Source organism: Leptodactylus fuscus, chromosome 4 (genome assembly GCF_031893055.1).
Source record: "Leptodactylus fuscus isolate aLepFus1 chromosome 4, aLepFus1.hap2, whole genome shotgun sequence".
Taxonomy (NCBI): Eukaryota; Metazoa; Chordata; class Amphibia; order Anura; family Leptodactylidae; genus Leptodactylus; species Leptodactylus fuscus.
Window position 1 is genome coordinate 25290279 of NC_134268.1, and position 17365 is coordinate 25307643.

Consider the following 17365-nt stretch of genomic DNA (forward strand, 5'->3'; position numbering starts at 1 on the left):
TGCAACCCATCGTACTTCTGGTTTTGAATTACATTAGAAACCCTGATACAAAACACTGACCGAAACTCTGCTGTTTGAATAAGGGCTTCCCCGATGATCTAGTGTCCTCCCGCACATCCCGGTTCTTCTGCTCCTTTGGCTTCTCTGGGATCTTTTTCAGAGTTCCACTGATTGGCCTCAGTGGTCACGTGACTGCTGATGCCAATTAGTGGCTTCAGAAGGCTTCCGGAAGAGGACCCGTGATGTCACTGGTAGTGACATTGCAGATCCTTTACTGATTGACCTCAACACTCACGTGACCTCTGAGGCCAATCAGTGGCTTCAGTGGAACTCCCAAAGACACCCGGGAAAAGCCCCTGGGGCAAAAGAACCCAGGACGCGCTGGAGGACACCAGAGCATTGGGGACAGGTAAGTATGCATATTTTTTATTTTTTTCAATGCCCCCAGCTAAGTTAAAAGTTAAAAGGGTTGTCCATTTTTGCCTGAACAACTCCTTTAAGGTTTGGATCCAACATTGAAACAATGCTTCGTTTGCAGTCCCTGCAAAGTGGATAGGATTCCAGTTAATTCATACACTGCCTAAAAAATCATCAGCGGAAAAGCTGCAATTTCAAAAACACTTTCATTTTTGAAAATCGCAGCACGTCCACTATACCTGCAGAAATGCTGGTGTTTTTTATATAGGTGTAATCAGGGGTGAACCTAGGCTTTGGGCCGAACGAAGGGGGCAGGGCGGAGCGAGCGGTGTTAGCAGGCAGAGATCAGGCAGGGAGAGGACCTGCTCTCTGCTAAGTATGAGGGGCGGCCACTGGAGCAGCGCTGCATCCACAGGGCTGCCCCAATCCACCGCTTGCTTCCCGTGCCGGGCTGCCGAGATGGTGACGCTAAGCCAGTCCAGGACAGCTTGTCCTGGACTGGCTTAGGTCAGCAAAAATGCCGCCCTCCCCCGGGGGCCCAGCATAGCGCCGCCTGAAGTGGTCGCTTCAGGTCGCCTCAAGGGAGGTGCGGCGCTGGGTGTAATAGGGACAGAAAGCCCTTAGAGGAAAACTTTGTGGACTTTCTGTGAAATACCCTGCGTAGAAAAAACTAAATACGTTTCTTCTGTGTTCTCTTCCATAGCGATTTTTTTGCTCTGGCTCACTATATGACTACTACAGCCTTAGCCTAAAAGATCGACATTACAATACAACAATCCATAACTAGGTTTTTCCCAGGATATAAAAAACAATTCTAAAGTTGACACAAAACAACAACTTGACATGGTGTTACTTATGAGGTCTGAACACTAATGGGGGAGCAATGGTTGATCATTACCTACAAGGGGCCTCGTCTTCCTGTACTACAACCACGGGTCCCATAAAGCAGAGAAGTTCCCATGATGCTTCTGTTGCCATTCTTCGTCCAGCCAACTTTCTACTGAAGGCGGAAACTGGCTGAGCCAACGGAAGTGCAGTTGGTTTTCTACTAAAAATTGCCAACAAATTTCCCACAAAATACTAAAAAAATTTAAATAAATTTCTAATTTTAAATAATTTCTCATTTTCTGAGGATTCCTTACCTGTACCTGTATGTAATATGAGAAGAGTAATATATGTGCAGAGAATAAACCATATCTCGCCACATTTGTCATGCCTTGGAGTCATCATCTCGATATTGTATGTTCACTCTCTATTCATTGGTGGTAACCACCTAGAATGTTACATAAGTGAAATTGCTATTTTTCTCTAAAGCTCCTGGTAAAACAATTTCTCCATATAATGTTGCATTATGAGGACTTATTGCAATGTGTCTTCCTAGGAAGAAAACTGATTAAATAATCAGGATCCAATGGAAGAGAAAACAACTGCACTCCCCATATGCGAGTTGTTACTGGCGCTGCCTGAATTGACTTAAACTTGATCTGACACACAGAAAGCTTTGCTTATTTCACGACAAATCGAGTTTGCCATGACAAAAGTGAAAAAAAAATGTTCCTGAAGGCATCTGAAGCTTTATTGGAGACTCCCATTCACTGATAATTCTGTATTAATGGCTTTTACAGTTGAAGCCCCCCCCCCCCCAAAAAAAAAAAAAAAAAGTCATAAAGAATTGGGGTTACAAATGGTGCTGATATCGACTCCGGTGGTTCGGCTTTAAAGGCATACCTTATAAGTAGGAAAAATCAGGGGTCATTTATCATGAGGATATTTTTAATGCCACTTTTCTGACTCATTTTTAACAAGTTTTTATTTTTTTCAAAAAATTTATATAAATATAATATAATATGTGGGTTCAGAAATTTGTTATAGTTCTTTAAACAGATGAGTGATATTTTTTGGGTTCACCACCCACGTAACACTATTATGCTCAGAGGTCTCTTTGGAGTATAATAAGTCCAGAGTAGGTGTAGTAAAATAATAATCGTCTTTACCTTCCATGAACTCTTTTGTGCTCTCTTGGAGTATTCAGTGATTCCTTGATGGTTCTCTTCAATTGTCTTCTGGTCTCTTCCAGCCTTCTAGGTGACATCACAGGCCCCAGAAGACTATTGAGGTCTGTGATTGGGTCTCATAGTTACATGGGGCACACCAGTGGCATAACTAGGAATGGCGGGGTCCCGTGGAGAACTTTTGACACTGACCCTCCCTTCCTCCCCGGACTCATGCACACACTATTATGCACCATAATGGCCCCTGAACACAGTATAATGCCCCATAGTGGCCCCTGCACACAGTGTTATTTTCTCTAGTGGCCCCTGAACACATTGTTTTGCCCCATAGTGACCCCTGCACACAGTATTATGCCCCATAGTGGCCCCTGAACACATTGTTTTGCCCCATAGTGGCCCCTGCACACAGTATTATGCCCCATAGTGGCTCCTGCACACAGTGTTATGCAACATAGTGGCCCCTGCACACAGTATTATGCCCCATAGTGGCCCCTGAACACATTGTTTTGCCCCATAGTGGCCCCTGCACACAGTATTATGCCCCATAGTGGCCCCTGCACACAGTGTTATGCAACATAGTGGCCCCTGTACACAGTATTATGCCCCATAATGGCCCCTGCACACGGTGTTATGCCCCATAGTGACCCCTGCACATAGTATTATGCCCCATAGTGGCCCCTGCACACAGTATTATGCCCCATAGTGGCCCCTGCACACAGTATTATGCCCCATAGTGGCCCCTGCACACAGTATTATACCCCATAGTGGCCCCTGCACACAGTATTTTGCCCCATAGTGGCCCCTGCACACAGTGTTATGCCCCATAGTGACCCCTGCACATAGTATTATGCCCCATAGTGGCCCCTGCACACAGTGTTATGCCCCATAGTGACCCCTGCACACAGTATTATGCCCCATAGTGGCCCCTGTACACAGTATTATACCCCATAGTGGCCCCTGCACACAGTATTTTGCCCCATAGTGGCCCCTGCACACAGTGTTATGCAACATAGTGGCCCCTGAACACAGTGTTATGCAACATAGTGGCCCCTGTACACGGTATTATAGACCCTAGTGGCCCCTGCACACAGTATTATGCCCCATAGTGGCCCCTGCACACAGTGTTATGCAACATAGTGGCCCCTGTACACAGTATTATGCCCCATAACGGCCCCTGCACACAGTATTTTGCCCCATAGTGGCCCCTGCACACAGTGTTATGCAACATAGTGGCCCCTGCGCACAGTGTTATGCAACATAGTGGCCCCTGCGCACAGTGTTATGCAACATAGTGGCCCCTGTACACGGTATTATAGACCATAGTGGCCCCTGTACACAGTATTATGCCCCATAATGGCCCCTGCACACAGTATTTTGCCCCATAGTGGCCCCTGCACACAGTGTTATGCAACATAGTGGCCCCTGCACACAGTGTTATGCAACATAGTGGCCCCTGTACACGGTATTATAGACCATAGTGGCCCCTGCACACAGTATTATGCCCCATTGTGGACACCCATGAACAATTATTATATTCTGGGGTCTTTTCAGACCAAAGAGTATAATAATCGGAGTCCCAGGGAGGATACAAAGTTAAAAAAATCTCTGTTACGGGCCCTGTGGCAGCCGCTACTGCTGCTAACCAAGTAGATCCGCCCCTGGAGCACGCCTACATCTTGACGTGAGGTGTATTCTAAGACTATAAAGTACGGAGCGAATATACGAAAAGCTTTGAAGTCCAAAATGAGATTGCTGGACAAGCCTTACAGATATTTGCAAAATTAATCTTGCTAAATTTCCCATCTCTAGAGTTCATAAAGGGCTTTTGTTGCTTTTTTTTTAAGCCATGGGTTAGACACGGAGTCTGGTTGAATAAAAACCCTTTTAGGTGAAAAACAATAGAAAAATAATGCAGGCTAAATTGCAAATTAAGTGCAAACCAAGAAAGCACAAAATAGGAAATATTGTGTTGGTGTAAACACGGTAATAAATTGGCCCTAAGGTGAACTCTTTGGGAGCGTTCACACTACCGTCGGTGTCCGACATGTAGTGTCCGCTCCTAGTGTCAAAATCCTGCATGCAGGGTTTTTCTGTCCGCTTGAGAAGTCGGACATCTTCTCTTGCGGACAGGAAAGGACGGGCACGGAGTGCAAAAGAACGCACTCGTTGCCCATTCAAGTGAATGACAGGTGTCACGGACACATCTAGTGTCCGCTCCTAGTGTCCGTGACAGATTTTGAGCGGACACTAGGAGCGGACACTACATGTCGGACACCGACGGTAGTGTGAACGCCCCCTTTCCCAGAATCGGCCACATTGTAGTCAGTGTCTGGTATTGCCTCTCTGTATAAATGGTCCCCAAATTATGTAAAGTTAAGTATTGTGTTACAAATTTTAAGAAACAGGAATAGACCCCGATGCAGAATGCATGATGCCATAGAGAATCTCTATAGTTTAGTACAACATATGGCACTCTATATTCATATGGGTCCACTGCTCATAATATCATAGTATCATCATTGTTTCTGAGAGTGAATACCTCTATACTGTAAAATTCTGGGGAGAGTTTATTAAGACTGGTGCATTGTCTTAATATTTTGGTTCTGGCAGCAGATAAATCTGAATTCTTGAGAAGCTCAGGCCTTTTAATAATTCTGGAGCACCACAGTAAGTCCTGTGCATCAGAAATGGAGTCTATACTAATTAGGTCCTGTCCATTCAGGTTTAACTTTTTGGGGTTGGGTTATCGTTAGAGATGAGCGAACAGTAAAATGTTCGAGATTCGATATTCGTTTCGAGTAGCCCCTCAATATTCGACTACTCGAATCGAATATCAAACCCTATTATAGTCTATGGGGGAAAAATGCTCGTTTCAGGGGTAGGCAACGTTCGATCAAATTATACTTACCAAGTCCACGAGTGAGGGTCAGGCTGGATCCTCCGAGAAGTCTTCTCCGTGCAGCGTCCCCGCGGCGTCTTCCAGCTCTGAATTCACTCTGCCAGGCACTCTGCCCACACTACAAGCGGACATGCGCAGTCGGCTCTGCCCAGGCCCATTGCCTGGCAGAGTGAATTCAGAGCCGGAAGATGCCGCGGGGAAGCTGCACGGAGAAGACTTCTAAAGGTAGGAGAAGAACCAGCGTTGATTGGCCGACTGTATAGCATTCGGACAATCAATGCTGGTTCTGCATCAAACTTTTCCATTCGAACAGCGAGTGGTACTCGATCGAGTACGAGTATTTTGAATACCGTAGTATTTGATCAAATACCTACTCGATCGAATACTACTCGCTCATCTCTAGTTATCGTCAGTCTGGGCCGAGTTATCCCTGTCCTGATTTGCGCACATTTCTCAAAAGCCTTGAGCAGGTCGGAAAATGACAAAGTTGCAGATTTTTTGGCGCAAACAGATGTGTGCCAAAATCTAAAAAAAAAAAATTCTGTAAATTCCCTGACTTTCTGCTGTAGCACATAACACTTTCTTTCTTATAAAGAATTACAAAAGTTTTAGTCTCTCAAATTCTTTCAATGTATGAGGCATTTGGAGGTATTTCATCTGTAATATTTCCTGGATTTTAAATCGTTTGCCTTGTATGGTATCAAAAACCCAGGTGTTCAAAACATACAAGACTCTAGTATGAATGCTTCATTAGGTCTCCTGCGGACCACCGAGCCATGTGCTGGAGGCTATATGGGCCACCTGCTGCTCTCAACTATGCAGTAATAGGCGCTCGGTGTGGCATTGTATTGTGCTCATTATGGCTTCCCATAGAAGTGATTCTGGTGGACAGTAGCTTAATAATGTGACCGTAGATGGAGCATGCCTTGATATTTTATGTCTCCGTAGGAAATTGGAGACTTGGAGCGACACAGTAGGGTTCCATAGACCTTGGAGTGCTTATTAGAGGTCTATACAACTCGGAGATTATACTGTAAAGAATATTAGCGTAATGCTGCTCCATACATAGAGGGCTAGCAAGGCTAGCAGACTTACTGAGCCAAGCAGGAAACCACACAGCAAACTGTGATAGACAGCAGATCTGAGGTGTCTCGAAAGTAAGAGGAAGAATTTGTCCAGTGTTTGGGATGTCTCAAATGTGTAAAGGCAGTACACAGGTAGTAGAAGAGTTTCCGGGTGCTGGTTCTGTGTACAGCTGGCCACCTCCATACTGGACACTTGTAGACTCGAAAAGAGAGATAGAACTGCACTCCAATAGTGGTTATGCTTCAAAAATGTTTCTTTATTAGTGCAACGTTTCGGGTATTTCACCCTTCATCAGACACTTAAAAATATATAATGTGAAGGAGGTAGTCTATTGGTGTCAGCATGAATGAAATGAAGTCCAGAGTATGCAGAATCCCAGGTGATAGGGCAGGTGAGCCTAACTTTTTGAGATCTGTTCACATGGTGCGGTGCTGCATGGTGTCTGCTGCTCCTGTGGTGCTGTGCCCATGTGGTGGTGCGACCCAGAGCCTGGGGGCTTGGTCTGGTAGCAGGGGTGTTGCTGGACCACTGGGTTGCTGCCCCTGTGGGGGCCGTGTTGCAGCTGTGGTAGTGGCTGTGCAGCATCACACCCAGTAGAGTAGGAAGCCACTTTAAAGAGGTTGCCATGAAGTGGCTAGTGGGCTTATACACCTTGATTAATATGTATACTAAGAACCTCATGTTCAGTATTGTACAATTTGCTGAGAAGCACTGTATAAGACTAGGATGTGTAGGCCTTTCTTTTTTTGCATACTAATATGACTAATACCCCCGGGTCGGCTAGGCTGCTATTATAACATGAATGAAATCTGATGTGGCCCTTCCAGGGAAATGAAGTACCCCATGACCCATATCTATATAGAGGTTTCCCATTACTAACACTGACAATGGCTGAAGGCAAAGATTTCAATGGCTGGAACTCCCAAAATTTGCAGAAAAGGAGATCCCGAGTCCCAAGTGTAAATGGAGCAGTAGGACTCATTCATGACCAGTGATCCATTCCCTTTGTGTGGATGATGAAGCTCTGCATGGACACCAGTCCTATAGAAGTGAGCTACTTCTACAGTCACACAAGGGACATAGGATCTCTAGATATTCTAGACATGTCAGGGTAGAAAGTTAAGGTTATCCTGATATGGCATGGATTTGCAAAAAATAAGCCCTATGCATTAGGGCAAGTCCGTTGACTTTTTCATGACCCATCAAAACGTAGAATACAACTTCTTGAGGATTAGATTGTGCTGCGCGGACAAACACCTGAGCAGATTTTTTTGTGGTGCATATGAATAAAGTTGAAAAACTTTTATTCACATGTAATGGGTGGAAATTTGACAATGATTTTAATGCAGAATTTGTCGAAATTCTCTATAAATCTTGAGAGCATGGAAATAACTTTGCATTATCCCTTGCATTTATAAATGATCTTCTAAGGAATTGGTTTCTGAAAGAGATGGAACAGAATATTTTTCCTTAAAGTCTATTTATATCTCTGCTTTAGAAATGTATCACGCACATCGCCCCCCACACGTATACACATATAGCACACGCTGCTGTCATGTGAAGGATTTTGTACTCTGTGAAGCATGTCCTTATCTATGTTACATGACCGATCTCCATGCATTTTCAATTTTGTCACTAACTTGACCTACTTTGCAGATCAGTAACGTAGAATATGTGAATGTTTAATAGACAATAATTAAGATTAATAATTCAAAGGTTACATTCATTGTTACACTGATATAATGTGACTTCTAGGTTTTTCAGGAGATCCTACATGGATCTGTCCATATTGTATGTGTGTAGCGTGCCTAAAATATTTATTGCAGCGGTGTCTGAGTAAATGTAAATCGTTTGAGTGGAATATTTGTCAGACGTTTTATTAAAGATCAGGTTTTTATTTAGATTTTTTCTTTACACATTTAATTATCTATATTTTTTGTCCTAAATTTACAGTATCCATAGATGGGTCCAATCTTATCTTAAAGATCTAGTAAAGTATGACTGGATACTGATATCTTGTTGCAGGGTGATAGTTATAATGTAACACAATAAAAGTCATTGGAAGAGTCAAGTAAAGTGGATTTCAAGTTAAACTTTGTTATACCTATGGCTTGAATTTAGTAAAGGATTGTAAGCAAAATCCTTGACAGACTGCAGTTTACAATGAAACCACTAGGTGGCTACATAGACAGATATATAATAGACGTTGCATGACAGAGTATCGCAACATTTTTTTGAAAAGCTGATCATCTCTAGAGAGGATCAAACCTCACAAGATTCGTTTCAACAAATATTTGTGAGTAGGGTTGAGCCGATCTTGAGATTTCAAGATCAATTTTAAATTCTTATTTCCGATCATTTTCCAGCCGATCTCGATCCCAATCTCGATCGTGAAATTTGCTCGATCGCCGATCGGAATCCGATCTTTTCCGATCACGATCCTCAACCCTAGTCAATGCTTCTCAATAGGAAAAGTCACTTTTAGGGTTGAGCCGATCTTGAGATAACCTCCGATCTCAATCCCTCTGGAAAAGATCGGGTCGGAATTCCGATCACGATCGTGAAATTTACTCAATCGCCGATCGGAATCTGATCTTTTCCGATCCCGATCGATCAACCCTATTTGTGAGGTTTGCCCTCCAGTTTGGTCCAGACCAAACTTGTTTGCCATTAACCAGAAGGGTTATTATACTATACTATATTATATGTGGTTTCTTCAGTCCCCAAAGTATAATAAGTGGAAGTCCAGGAGACGCAAGTAAAAATAACAAAGTTGTACTCACTAAATATGGCACAATATTTCAAAGTACAGTATACCAAGTTTGAAATTGTGTAAACTTAATTGATGATTCAATTGAGACAAACAATTTTGAAATGGGCAATAGGGAGAGATTATTTTGGTGCCTCGGAAAGTGAGACAGATTTATGAAGGTGGTACATATGACAGATTTATAAATAGGTCTAAAACTACTAATGGAATTTGACAATATTGATAATTACACCTCAAAGATACTATTATTCTTATGTTCATAATATAGTGTATTAGAGCTTCCAATAATTTTATATCTACAATTTAACTGCTAAGGTAACCATCTTAGGCCAAGTTCACACGGGGGGCCGCGTCACTCTCGGGTCAAAACCCGCCTGCCTTGATTGTCGCGGCTTCCCCCTCTGGAGTAGGCTCAAATGAATGGGTTGACCCCGGAGGTTGCTACCACCAGGCGGATGCCGCGGCTCAATGAGCTCCGGAATCCAACTGAAGAAAGGGCAGCCCGCTTCTTTTTTTCCATGCGCGGCACCATGCCGCTCACAGAAAAAAGTAGCCTGGTGCTCTACATAGACCACCATTGTAAGGGGGCGGATTAGGATATTGATTATGCACCATAATCCACCCCCTCTGTGCCTGTGTGAACAGCCCCTTAGCATTGACAGTTTTTTTGTCTTGAGCAGTTGCCAATTATTTATTATTTATTTTGCTTATATAGCGCCATCATATTCCACAGCGCTTTACAGATATTGTCAGTCACTGTCCCATATAGGGCTCAGAATCTACATTCCCTATGAGTATGTCTTTGGTGTGTGGGAGGAAACCGGAGTACCCGGAGGAAACCCACGCAAACATAGGGAAAACATACAAACTCCTTGCAGATGTTGTCCTTGACAGGATTTGAACCTAGGACTCCAGTGTTGCAAGGCTACAGTGCTAACCACTGAGCCACCGTGCTGCGCGTGCCAATGGATAATTATATAGGGTTCTACAGTCCCTATCAGTAAGTCTTTGGCATGTGGGAGTAAACCCACATACATGGGAAGTACATACAAACGCCTTGCAGATGTTACCCTTGGCAGGAATCGAATCCAGGTGACAAGTCCTATACTTAAATGGGTTATGCACTGTAATAATAATGGCCTTTCTTTAGGATAGACCTTCAATATATGAACAGTTAGGAACCCCTTAGATCAGCTGTTCCAAGATGGCACGACTCCTGCTGCTCACTCACAATACAAAGTGTAGTGGCGGCTTTAGGTACTGCAGGATAGGCCATCAATATTAGAAAGTAAAAATAACCCCTTTAACTGTTCCCCTGATTCCATTTATAATATTTTCCTGCACCTCTCACAATGGGAGCTCGATACATATACGTTTTTATAACTCCTACTGAGTTCAATAGCAGCTGAATAAATCTAAAATAGAGGACTCCCCTAATGGTGGTTGGAGACAGATGGAATTATTTATCTATGACTATGTGAGTAGAATTAGGAGATTTGGTATTCTGTGTACTGCAAATTTAATGGTAGAACATTGCTGTTTTGGGAAACCTCCATGGATTGGACTTGTTCCCATTGGTGCCCTAGTCAACTGCCTAGTCTGCCTACCATTGTCCCACCCCTGAGTATTTCTATACATCCCTGATCTGCTTTATTTGTAAGTCAATAAACAAGTTCCATTTTCTTTTCCTTTAAATATTGTCTTCATAATAATGTGCATCCAGCCGGAACGCGTCGTGTTTCTTCTCTGTCAGCAGAACGGTATCCAATGAGTATTCCAGCCTTCACAGGCAGTGTCACCCACAGGATAACAAGTATCGGCTGAGAATGATTTCCCGGTAGAGGAATGAACAGTGATAGGGTTAAAAGATGAAGCGCAGAACACAACAGGAGCACAGATGTTTAGACAACGCTCTTCTCTGTGATTTCAAAGGCAGCTGTAGACTGGAAATGTATTAGGTTAAAGGTCTGAGAATAATCAATGTTTATGTCCATCGAACTGAACATTGTGAAGAATGTGTTATCTTGGAGAAATGTCAAGATACGTCTAATATGTAGGGAGCAACTGGAGAGTCAGAGAGTAGACAAAGGCTGTTGGTATATGTGGGGTATTATTGATCCTGCGGTGTATTGTAAAGGATTGGGGATTTTAAATGGTTTATTTTATTTGTTACCACTTTTAATCTTGCAATAGAGTTGCCTAATATTTTATGATTCATGTAAAATTCTGTCTTACATATACAATTCTATAGATAAGGATATTTCATTATTGTCATGTCTAACCATATCTTTGCTTTCAATGTTTGCATTTATTTAAGCATAGGGTTGAGTGATCGTGTTCGGAAAAGATCGGATTCCGATCGGCGATCGAGAAAATTTCACGATCGCCATCAGAATTCCGAACACGATCTTTTTATGTGGGATCGAGATCGGTGATTTTTGCCACAATGCTTTTCTTAGCCTTCACACTGAGTATACGCTGTATATTCAGTGTGAAGGCTCCGCTGCAGTTCCATAGGAATGAATGGAAGCAGCCAGCACACAGCCTTAACCCCCCACGCGCCGGCTGCCTCCATTCATTCGAATGGAAGGCTAAATTAAATCTCTAGCAGCTACTTACCTCTAGAGATGGCTGCTCCGGTGCCCTCCTTCTTCTTGCCTCGTCTCCCTTCCCAGTACCCGCCCACACTCTCCTAACCCGCCCACACTCTCCTAACCTGGCAGGGAGGGGGCAGCTAAGGAAGAAGAGCAGCATGGAGTGGCAGCGAGGTGAACAACAACACAGGGCCCCGGAGCAGCCATCTCTGGAGGTAAGTGGACACCAGGGGGGACTAAGTAGCCAGAGGATTAAAAAAAATTCTCTGGCTACTTTAGTGATTCACTACACAGCATGGATTCTAACAATTGTTAGATTCAATGCTGTATAGTGAATAGGATTGCTTTTAAAATCTGATGTCCGATTAATTAAAAAAAATCCAATTGACTTGCATTGGGATCGGAATTGGGATCGAGATCGGGTTTGAATGAAAAATGATCAGAAATCGGATTTTAAAATCGATCCTGAAAAGTCAAGATCGGCTCAACCCTATTTAAGCATATTTGTTTTTTAAACTACAAAAATTTTGCTCATCTAAGAAATCCCAACTTTCTTTGATTCTCTACAACCTAACCCCTTGTTACATCAGGTGCCCTTCCATCAAAGACGAGAACATCTTGTACAGTTGCTTCAGGGTCTGCAGTTGCAACGCATTGCTACCCCATTTCCTCTTTGGCTGAGTTCAGATGGAGTTTTTTAGTCCGGAATTTGAGGTGGAGGCATCCAGTCGTGGCACTCTGCTCTGGATTAGGGCCAAATGAATGGGCCTAGTTGGGAGGGATTGTCTTCAGGCAGACGTCCGCGGCTGAACCGGGAGCCAGACCACCCACGGAAAAAAGAAATGACCGTCTCCCATTGATTTCAATCAGAGCTGTTTTTTGGTCAGGATTTTGAGGATCATTTCGCCTCAAAATCCTGACCAAAAGACCCCATCTTGGATTCCAGTTGGAATTACACTTTGTGACAACCATTATAAAGGGAGTTTGTCACCAGACCCCAGCATGTCAACTCATAGGTTAGGGTCATCTGAATCAAACAAAGTGTTCCCCTTGGGAATCACTGCCTCTGTTGCTAAGATATTGCTCCAAAGAGCTCATTTGCATATTTTTGAAAACAGTAACATCTCGGCAATGGCGGCCCCAATTCACATGGGGAGAAACTGTTGGGTTCAGGTGACCCTAACCTTCCTATCTTTGGGGTTGGGTCGATATAGTGGATTATAGTGACAGACTCCCTTTAGGGTCTGTTAGGATATTAGACTCTTGTCAGGCCTGGTTCACATCTGGGTTTTGGTTTCTGTTCAGGAAGTCCATTTGGGGATCACTCCGAATGGAAACCTATCCATTTAAAAAAGTGATTACCTGAGGAATCCCTCGGACCCCATAGACTATAATGGGGTCCGTGTGGTTTCTGTTCGGTTTACGCACAAAAATTGTGGAGAGAAAAGTTCTGCTTGCAGGACTTTTCTCTCCACATATTTCACGTGGATAGTGGAACAGAATCCCTGAACGCAGATGTGAACCGGGTCTCATTCAGATAAGAAGGGATAAAATTAGATGAAACGTTTCAGACCAGAGGATATCATTTGGAGTGGAAAATGACTGCAATTGTGTTACATGTTCTACCCGTGATGTAACGCAAATGTGTTATTATAGAAACAAAAAGGACATCCAAAAAACACATAGGGTCATAGGGTGTCCATACATATTACAGAGTTGAGCAATCGGGATCGGGAAAGATGGGATCCCGACCGGCGATCGAGCAAATTTCACGATCGGGATCGGCTGGAAAATGATCGAAAATCGGATTTTGGAATTTCAAGATCGGCTCAACCCTACTGTATATAGAATATACAATTAGGGTTGAGCAATTGGGATCGGAAAAGATCAGATTCTGAACGGTGATCAAGCAAATTTCATGATCAGGATCGGCTAAAAAATGATCGGAAATCGGATTTTAAAATCAATCCTCAACCCTAGTAGTATCTTTATGTATATGGGGGCCTCCAATGGATATGGCAATGTCAAAGGAAAGAAGGCATGTCGAATTTCATTACCCGATTCATCACCTGTGCCTGGTGGCGATCTACTCGCCTACATTAAGAACACATGAATGCATACAAGGGTCAGGTCGGGTTCAGTCTAGTCCATGAACTACTTTAGCTTTGTTACACATTACATAATAGCCTATACTGGTATAGTGAAACCTATCATGTAGTACAGCAAGCAACAAGTCACATTATCTATTCTAATATTTATATCATGTAACAATATAAGGGTGCATGGAAACAAAGTGCTGCAATAAAGCTCCGCTCTTACTGAGTCCCGCTGTTCTTTGTTGTTTTGGATAAGGGTGCGTTCTTCTCAAGTATTTTACATCCATTTAGCGTACTTGTTTAATGGATGCTAAAAAGGGATGCAAAGGACGGCCATCTGTTTACCTATAGATCAATGTAAAAAAAATGGGATTACATTTTGGTCCCTTTTTATGAATACAAAAGCATAGTATGGTGCATTGACATCAAACACGTCGGTTTCTGCATTAGTAAGGCATCCATTATATGCATCTGCTAAACAAATGTAAAATAAAATAAAAGTATACAGTACTAAATTGATGAGATACATACAGATGTAGCAAAGTTTAACTTGACATTGAATTCCATGAAAAAGTTATGTTAGCATGCTGTATCACAGTTTAGTTAATGTGTTACTTGTACAGTTAAACTTTGCTACATTTATCAAGCTTACTATGATGTGCAGCCTATAATCAGTCACTATGATACAGTATATTAATGTATCTTTCTCTTCATGTGTGTGCTATTACAGTAAATTTTAGGGATATGCCGGCTATTTCATCTCCATACGAGTCTATACTTTGGCGCTTGACAATACTTTATTCTTCTCTTCTGTTTTCCAGCATTCGGTCATAATGAGTGCCCGGATCCTGGAGTTCCATTAAACGCTCGTCGCTTCGGAGACAACTTTCAGTTAGGAAGCTCCGTCTCCGTGGTCTGTGAAGATGGATTCATCAAAACTCAAGGCACCGAAACCATCACTTGTATGCTGATAGATGGGAAAATTATGTGGAGTGGCCCCATCCCTCGATGTGAAGGTCTGTCAACTTAGAATTTAATATGAGTTCATTGTTGAATAGAGAAATGACTAATGTTAAATGGAAGCCGTCAGGATGATTCAGAATTCCTGTAAGGCATGAGGGCTAGGCTGACCAAATCGAGACTCTTGACTATGATCAACGTTTAGAAGTGATCATCATTTGGAGACTGTCATTTCCAAAACTAAGCACTGAGCCATGTAATATGTCCAACCTGACGTAGTTAGACTTCAGCTAGAAATACATCAATGAAATGTAAAAGCGTAAGTAAACTTGTAATTATACAGAATCTGTCTCCATGCTTATCCCACACACAGAAGTCTATGAAGAGGGGAGGAGGAAGCTGTTTATTAATATATTGCTTCAATCTATGCAGTGGTAGAATCTTAACTTAAAGGGGTATTCCCTTGACGCCTGTACACCAACCTGCAGGCTGTTGTGCTCTCTTCACTTCCTGCTTTTCTCAGCACATTGGTGGGCAGCGTTTCACTTGCACGGGATTGGTTGTAAATGAATTACCACAGTGTGAAGCTGATGTAGTAGAGTTGGATTTGAGTCAGTTTGCATTAGATACAGAGGTAACAGACTCCCTATCTCAGCCCTTATCAGCCAAATTCAATTAAAGTGACTGATAAGAGCTCAGAAATCCCAGAGCTCTCACCTCCCCTATCTGAGAAGCTCCGCTACTTAAAAGACACAAACAGCTCAGAGCTGCTCCCAGCCCCCCCCCCCCCCTGAGAGCAGGCAGCTACATAACTTGACAAATGAGCAGATAATCCCAAGGGCCATAGAAATAGAGTGTAAACAATGAAGTGAATAAATTAAGATAGTGGACAAACAAAGCAGTTTTTATAAAGCAATGCTTTTAGGGAAAGTCTTAAATGCACATAAACTAGCAGTATAGATAGGATCCTTGTGATAGGACAACCCCTTTAATGATTCAACAGTACCAAAAGTGTTCTATGACTCATAAAGTAGCATAGTCTAGCAGCTGCAGTTATTTGTGTGTCGTCTTTTTAGAAGTCTCCTCCTCCCTCCCCTCTCCATAAACTTCTATGTAAAAAGTTACTAAGCCTGACAAGAAAACTAAAAATACTGATTGAATAACATACATTACTAAATGTATAATTAATTTATGAAAAGTCATTTTATAATTGGAGGTATAGTTAAATATTTTCCCACAAACCTATATAGTATATCAACCTGCCCAGCTCCGTCTGGTCTCTAGCATGCTGCCCATAGACTGGACTGTGTGTACAACATGAAAGGTTCCCTTTAATATACCCCATTCCACTCTAGCACTGCTCACCTCCATTTATGAGTTACTCCCTTTTCGTACCCAATATCAATTTAGGTGGGCACAGATACAGAAGATGTAGCTTTAGTGCAGGAGAAACAATGTCTACCCCAACTCTATACAACTACAACTACCTGCGGTGTATCTTGAAACCTTTGGTCCCCAGTGCACAATCTGTAACAGGTCCCCTTAGTTAGCGTTCCTCTTATGATTGGCCACCTCATTCCATGTTCCTCTTATAACTGGTTCCCTCGTTCCATGTTCCTCTTATAACCTTATTCCATTTTACTCATACAATCGGTCCCCTCATTCCATAGTCCCCTTATAATTATTATTTTATGTGTCAGAAAGAGCTTTGGACCTGCTCAGGCTCTAGGGCCTGAGCGTGACTGATCTACCACCTATAGCTACACCCCCGATTGGTAAGACCAATTTTCGGGACTTGATGTGACAGCATATTTTGTAGCAATACCTTAGCTATGGTACACTTTAGAGTACACTTGCTCATGAGATGATAGATAGATAGATAGATAGATAGATAGATAGATAGATAGATATGAGATAGATAGGAGATAGACAGATAGATAGATAGATAGATAGATAGATAGATAGATAGATAGATGATAGATAGATAGATAGAGAGAGAGAGAGAGAGAGATAGATAGATAGATAGATAGATAGATAGATGATAGATAGATAGATAGAAGATAGATAGATAGATAGATAGATAGATAGATAGATAGATAGGAGATAGATAGGAGATAGATAGATAGATAGATAGATAGATAGATAGATAGATAGATAGATAGATGATAGATAGATAGAGAGAGAGATAGATAGATAGATAGATAGATAGATAGATAGATAGATAGATAGGAGATAGATAGATAGGAGATAGATAGATAGGAGATAGATAGATATGAGATAGATAGATATGAGATAGATAGATATGAGATAGATAGATATGAGATAGATAGATATGAGATAGATAGATAGATAGATAGATAGATAGATAGATAGTGAATTATGATGGATGTAAATGGAAAGTCAGCAGAAATCATAGTCTGAACATGGATTTTACGTTTCAAATACAAAGATCGGATGTATGGAAGTTACAAAGTATCATAAAAATCATTGCTAGAGAATGTAGGACTTTGTGTCTGTGCTTGTATTTCATA

The 17365-nt window shown here is 42.2% G+C and overlaps 1 protein-coding gene across 1 annotated transcript in view; it reads left to right on the forward strand.

The window, feature by feature from the left end:
* Positions 1-17365, forward strand: part of CSMD3 (CUB and Sushi multiple domains 3) — a 1052627-nt gene that overhangs the window by 556585 nt on the left and 478677 nt on the right. Inside the window, exon 16 of the mRNA XM_075270295.1 lies at positions 14696-14890. Coding sequence (XP_075126396.1) covers positions 14696-14890 — 195 coding nt within the window. The remainder of the gene's footprint in view (positions 1-14695; positions 14891-17365) is intronic.